Genomic DNA, 6,000 nt, shown 5'->3' with positions numbered 1-6,000 from the left:
CCAGATATTAAATACACAAAAATGATGTTTTCTTGTCATAACTTTATACACCCAGTAGTACTACCTGTATCTGTAGCTGCACTTCAACTGCATCAATCCACACAAGAGTTTCTATAAAATCACTGAAATATTAACATTTGGAGTGTAGATGAGAATGTTAGGTACTGTAGTTGAGCAAACAGGGTGTAACTCTTACTCAACTCTGTGGCCCAACCTAAGCTGGCAGACTGGGAGGCTTAAATGACATAATACTGTGATACTGGTCCAAAACTTCATGCGTGCACACACACACACAGATGACAAACTAGTCATGGACACGCACACATACTAACAGGGACAGTGGGCCAGAGGAAAAATGAAAACCATGACTCTTGCCTAAAATACTGCAGCTTGTACTCCCACACAGCACTGCACAATTCTTCTTAACCCACCATTAAACACAAATAAAGCAGATTACAGAAGAATAGTTGTGTTTCTTGTTGTGATCAATAAGGTGCTTATGTGTGGCTTCCTAATCTCAATGGTGGGTATCAGTCGAGCTTCTCAACGTCTCAGTCAAAGATTAGTCCGTTTCCATGGTCAGGTGCTGAAAGTATGTGCTATGGGGTATAGTGGGAATTTATTTGGTCACATATTAACAGGGTTTAAGGATTAAGAAATGACACAGAACAGAAGAATGTTATTTATCTTGAATTTTCAACTTCCGTCCTTCCACCCTTCTTGCTATTATTCAGCTATAATGGCATCATTATGGACATTATTAAATAAAGAGTGGTCACTGCTGTTACTCACACATGAATGTTTTCAGTTCAAAAAAGAAGCTAGAAAAGTGTAAAATGTACAGATTGTTTATTATCAAATCATCTAAAGCTATGTACAATACAAAAATAAAGGAGCACGCCCAACAAAGAATTCCTGTCATACATTGTCAAAAATATAGAAAATGGTAAAAATATGCCATTGTGTCAAACAGCAAAAAAAGAAACATGCATTTTCCAGGGTAAGAACTTGTGTAGCTCCTGTAGAGGGCCTGCATAGAAACCTGTCCAACAGGATAAAATAGAAATGAATTTGTGACTCTCAGCATGTTTGTATAAAATACAGACGAGCTTTTAAAGGAATACAGAAAGTTCTTGGAAGGGTCATTGCTGTTAGTAATGAGGAGAAAAGAAGACAACATTTCAATTGTCAGTTCAATTTTCAAGATGAAACTCCACCGTAAAGACAGTTGATGTGGCTCCGTGACATCACTCATCACTCTAGTTTTCAAGTGAATTAGCAGAAAACTGCCATAACCTGTGTATAAGTTCAGACATTTGAAATGAGACTAACAGTGTTGGTCAGTGTACATTGTAGTATCAGCATGGGCTACAACTGGAAACAATATCTCCAAGAGACAGCTGGCAGAATTTGATGTTTGATGTCTCGTAGTGGAATCACAAAACTGACCAAAGTGGCTATTCCCTAAAACTAAAAAGGGTCGCTAATTTGGTTTTACATTTCAGCCAAAGGGTATCAGTGTCGGGGAGTGATTGTGAAACATATACTACTGTCCCTGAAAGAAGCAACGTGGTGGTTCTTGTGTACCTGGAAATGAAAGCTCTACCACTGCATCATGACAGGTGAGGTTTTCCCACCGGTATGGGCACGGTGGTTAGAACCTGGTTCTGGAAAACAAATCTCTGTATGCGCTCAAAGACCCAGAGGAAGATGAGGAGGACACTGACATATTGAATCCAGGCAAATTTGATGGTTTCCCAGAAGCCAGGACGATAGGTGGATAGAGACGGTTAAGGCAGAATATGAGTAGAACTTCACAGTACAACCTTTGTTTTTTTAGAACTGCAAAATTCAAAGACACTGAGGGTAGTGAGGAACAATACAAATGTATGAAACTTAACACATTTTAGTTTGGGGGCTAAAAGAACTGAAAAATCAACAGAAAGGCTTACCTTTAAATACTGTATACAACAGTTGCCTGCAAGATATTATCACGTTAATCTAAATTTTTAATATAACTAAGGGGAAGGCATGCAGCAAAGGACAGAATCTAAACCCGGCCTAAGCCTTAATGGTATGCACTCCACCAAGTGAACCACCAGGGCACCCCAGTAGGACAAATGATAAATGTTGACGAAAGCTGTACATTCGTACAGACTGTCCATATACCTATGTATAGGTATGTAGAGGTCCCTATACCTACAACTACACCGTAATGTGTTCTAAACTATTTAGTAAAAGTTTATGTGGTACTTACAAATGCAAAAAAGCTCTGGAGTGTATTCTATGCTCACACACACACACACACACACACACACATTCCTGCATTTTTTAGAGGATATCTGATGACTTCCATTGGGTAACGGATCTCGGCTTTAAGCTGAAAGGGAGCACTGGCAGCTCGTCCCACAGTCCAGACTGGCATGGGGCAGGACAGCACTGTGGTCACTATGGTAGAAAAAAAGAAAGGGGCAAAGAGAGAAAAGTTAATCACATTGCATATTCAGGAGTAATAAAAATAAGCCAACAAAAGAAAACGCCTTTGTCTACTTACAGTTTCTATTCTGGTAGCTTCCAATTATGTTGTCAAGGTCATACATACTTGCAAAGGGGCTGGAGCCATCGATCACTGACACCTTGGCATCAACCAAGAAAAAAATACAAACAGAACAAAGTTAACAAATGAAGACCTACTGTTTGTGTCACATCTCCCTCACCATGCCTTCGCACACTGCATGGTGGTAGTATTTTGGAATAAATGTTATGAGTATGGAGCATGCTGGGTTGTGAATGGGTGAATTTGAGTACATGAAGCCAGATTTAATACTGTGAATTTGTTTTATACTATAGTGCGGTAAAGTCTGACAATATGGTCTGCCCCCCAGACAAAATAGAGACAGCTGCCCCTATGTGTGCATACACATGAATGAAAAGTAAAAAGAGAAATGTCTTACACTTTTTGTCAACAAATAAAAACTAAATGATAATGATAATGTGACAGATGGTCAAATGGAAAAATGAGTTAATTACTGTTTTAATGTCAAGTCTTATTCAATGACCTGCAAGCGTCTGCAGCCTCACTGTAGCCTTCCTTTAACACAATATCGCAAAATATCTCTCGCTCTGAAGTTGATTATGCCCCTTGACCTCTTATGTTTAGTAACATTTTGTCTCTGTAAGTAATGTTATCAGATGTTACTGGTTCACAAAGATTTCTGAACTATGTTCATCATGCATGCCAGTACACCGACACTGAGCCATAAAAAGGTAAACACTGTCAGGTGTTGTGGATGTAACATTATCGTTATTTTCAGTCGGCCATCCTTCGTGCTGCCATCAGAGGGAATGAGTGAGTTCCTGGATTACTGTCAATTGTGAACCATCTAAAAGTTCCTAGATTAACTCCAGATTTATACAGAGAAGACCTTCTGGTTGTGAGCCCACTGTTTTCCCATTCACGCATCCACTGCACCTTTTAACATATGATATTGGAAGTTGGAAGAAAGGTTAAATGATAACACTGGTCCTAAGACTATATTTGCACTGTTCACTGCAGACCAGTCTCCCTTCTCTTCTCTTATATGCACCTCCCATTTTATCTCAACCAGGTCCTAGCTCACCTCCTCCCATTCATAAATTTGCCCTTTCACTAATTTTCTTCATTGATTGTTTTGCATCCACTGACACTCCTGCTCCAATATTGAACCATGTGACCTGTAGAGTTTCTGGCCGTGTCAAAATATTTTTCCATGTGAAGTGGGCAGCAAAGTCTGCACCACTTCAGTTAGTATTGGTGCAAAAGGGAAACGGAGAGCGAGTCGGCGTCCTCTCACGTTGTAAATGTTGTACAGTCCTCGGTGTGGCAGGGGTGTCCTCTGCTGCAGCCTCAGGTCTCCACTGATGAACAGCTTGGCTCCAGGCACTGAAGAAGAGTGCTGCACATAGGCCAGGCTCTGCATCGCCACTGTGGACATCCGCTGGGGAAAAGAAATAACATGCTTGACTTGAGTTGGAACATTGACTGAGGCTGGTCTAAATAGGCCTGGTGTCTTATTGCAGTTGGCAAGATGTACTACCATGTGACACACACACAGGAAGCGATCTGTGGCTCATTGAGTGTAACAGCTAGGCTATACTCTAAAGCCAAGCTTTACTAAATAGGAAAGTGTTGATAACTGATTAGTAATAGTAGGAATTTCTTTTGTAGAAACAAAAAAAAACATGGGGGAAATTATACTTGTTATTACTAAGACTTATCTTAAAATTAGTTATTGGTGTGTAAAATTAGTTATCGTGTATTGTGAGGGCACTGCAGTGGAATACATACAAAGAGCTGGTAGCTGAAGGTGAGCAGCAGCTGGACACTGTACACCTGTTCCTCGGGTTTTAGAGGTAGCTGCAGCTGAAAAATCAGGAGATCCAGCTTCCCGTCCTGGTTCTGGTCCTCTTCTCTCACCTGTAACACGTGTTCATGCAAACAGAAAACATACTATGTTGTAGTTTAATTTCTCTAATCCACCGTACCGCATGAATCATCATAACGACAAGTCACCTGAACATCTACATTGTATTCTGACAGTACATTTAAGTGAGTGTCTTACGGAGACGGCAGGGATCCGGAGGTTGGGGCCGAGCATGTTGTTCAGATGGGGGAAGGTGCTCCAGGCCACGTAGTCTCCTCGCGTGCTGGTCGCTGCCACCAGCAGAGTCTCGTACTGAAACCTCACAACCGGCTGCTCCTCATAAGTGCTCCTTTTGATCCAGAAACCTAAAACAACACGGCTTTAGACTGCGAGCAAGAATCTCTGCTTGTTTGACAAAAGCGCTGCCATTTAGGGGTGTTTACACTTTATATATACAGAAAGATATAAAGTTATATATATATATATAAAGCGACCATGGTAGTGAGGCACGACAGTAGTGTACCTTGGCTCCTGTAAGCGACCAGCAGAGGTGGGATGTAGGTAAGGCACAAAACAACAACCAGAAACAGAGTGGCTTTCGTGCAGACACTCGTTTTGTACCGAAGCAAAGCTGGGTGAGAATAGACTTCATAGAAAGCCATAGGTAGCGACAGAAACTGCGTTCGTAACCGCCACTGATGTGTATCAAGTCAACCGGCTAGCTAACGCTCAAGCTAGCATAGGTGCTAACTGAGTGGATGCGAACTGGCGTGAGTAAACACTCACGGACAGCAAAATGCTGAACAAACACAGACTAACTGTCGTTGAGCAATATCCATCCAACTGCTTCCGAGTTGAATTAGCATTTGCAGGTGTATTTATTTCGAAAACGTAGCGTACTGACGGTAGCCACTTAGCTAGTCTAGTAGCGTGCACAGCGCCATGTTTGAGCTTAGCCTAGCGTCTGTCGGTTACCATGGCTGCCACTGGTCGCGTTCACGCTCCATTCAAACGAGTCCGGTAGAATGAGGAGGAGAGCAAACAGTGGTAGCACACAAACCTGAGCCCTGCGGTCAGCCACGGGGTCCCTTCCCCTTTTAATACATCGATTGTCAATTACTGTATTTAATCACAAAAGACATCCAAATTGGACATTACTGTATTCATGTTTTATTTGCAGAATTAAAATGAATTAGCTCCCAACAAGTGTGAGCTCAGTCTGTTGGAACATAGTTGTAGCATAATGAAACTTAAGATACTTAATTACACAATCCATATACAGAAATACAGTGTGTACAAAAATACATGCCCCACTAAAAAGCTGAAATCACAGGCTTACACATCTACTATCACTCTCAGACACATGACTGACCTTAATTCATGGAGTAACATGAAATAATAACAGTTTCAATTATTACACTTTTCTGTTGAAAAGCTGCTCCTGAATGTTAATTCGCAGCCACGTTTGTTAGCAGTGCAACTAAACAAAATACCATGGTAAGCTGATCAAAATCAAAATGTATCAGACTACTTGAGAAACATTGTGCACATTACAAGCACCTTAAAATATGATGATATTGCACAGCATCTACAGCAT

At 41.1% G+C, this 6,000-nt stretch overlaps 1 protein-coding gene across 1 annotated transcript; it reads right to left on the bottom strand.

The window, feature by feature from the left end:
* Positions 1 to 907: 907 nt before the first annotated feature.
* Positions 908 to 5,198, bottom strand: tmem231 (transmembrane protein 231). Its single transcript, XM_070831313.1, has 8 exons — positions 4,927 to 5,198; positions 4,602 to 4,768; positions 4,328 to 4,456; positions 3,834 to 3,977; positions 2,555 to 2,636; positions 2,343 to 2,448; positions 1,588 to 1,776; positions 908 to 1,042 (listed from the first exon to the last, which is right to left on the bottom strand). Exons 1-7 carry the CDS (start codon positions 5,063 to 5,065, stop codon positions 1,614 to 1,616), a joined length of 930 nt encoding a protein of 309 aa, XP_070687414.1. The 5' UTR covers positions 5,066 to 5,198; the 3' UTR covers positions 908 to 1,042; positions 1,588 to 1,613.
* Positions 5,199 to 6,000: the final 802 nt, after the last annotated feature.

This window comes from Pempheris klunzingeri, chromosome 5, assembly GCF_042242105.1.
Source record: "Pempheris klunzingeri isolate RE-2024b chromosome 5, fPemKlu1.hap1, whole genome shotgun sequence".
In the NCBI taxonomy this organism is placed as follows: Eukaryota; Metazoa; Chordata; class Actinopteri; order Acropomatiformes; family Pempheridae; genus Pempheris; species Pempheris klunzingeri.
This window is presented reverse-complemented; position numbering and strand designations above follow the sequence as displayed.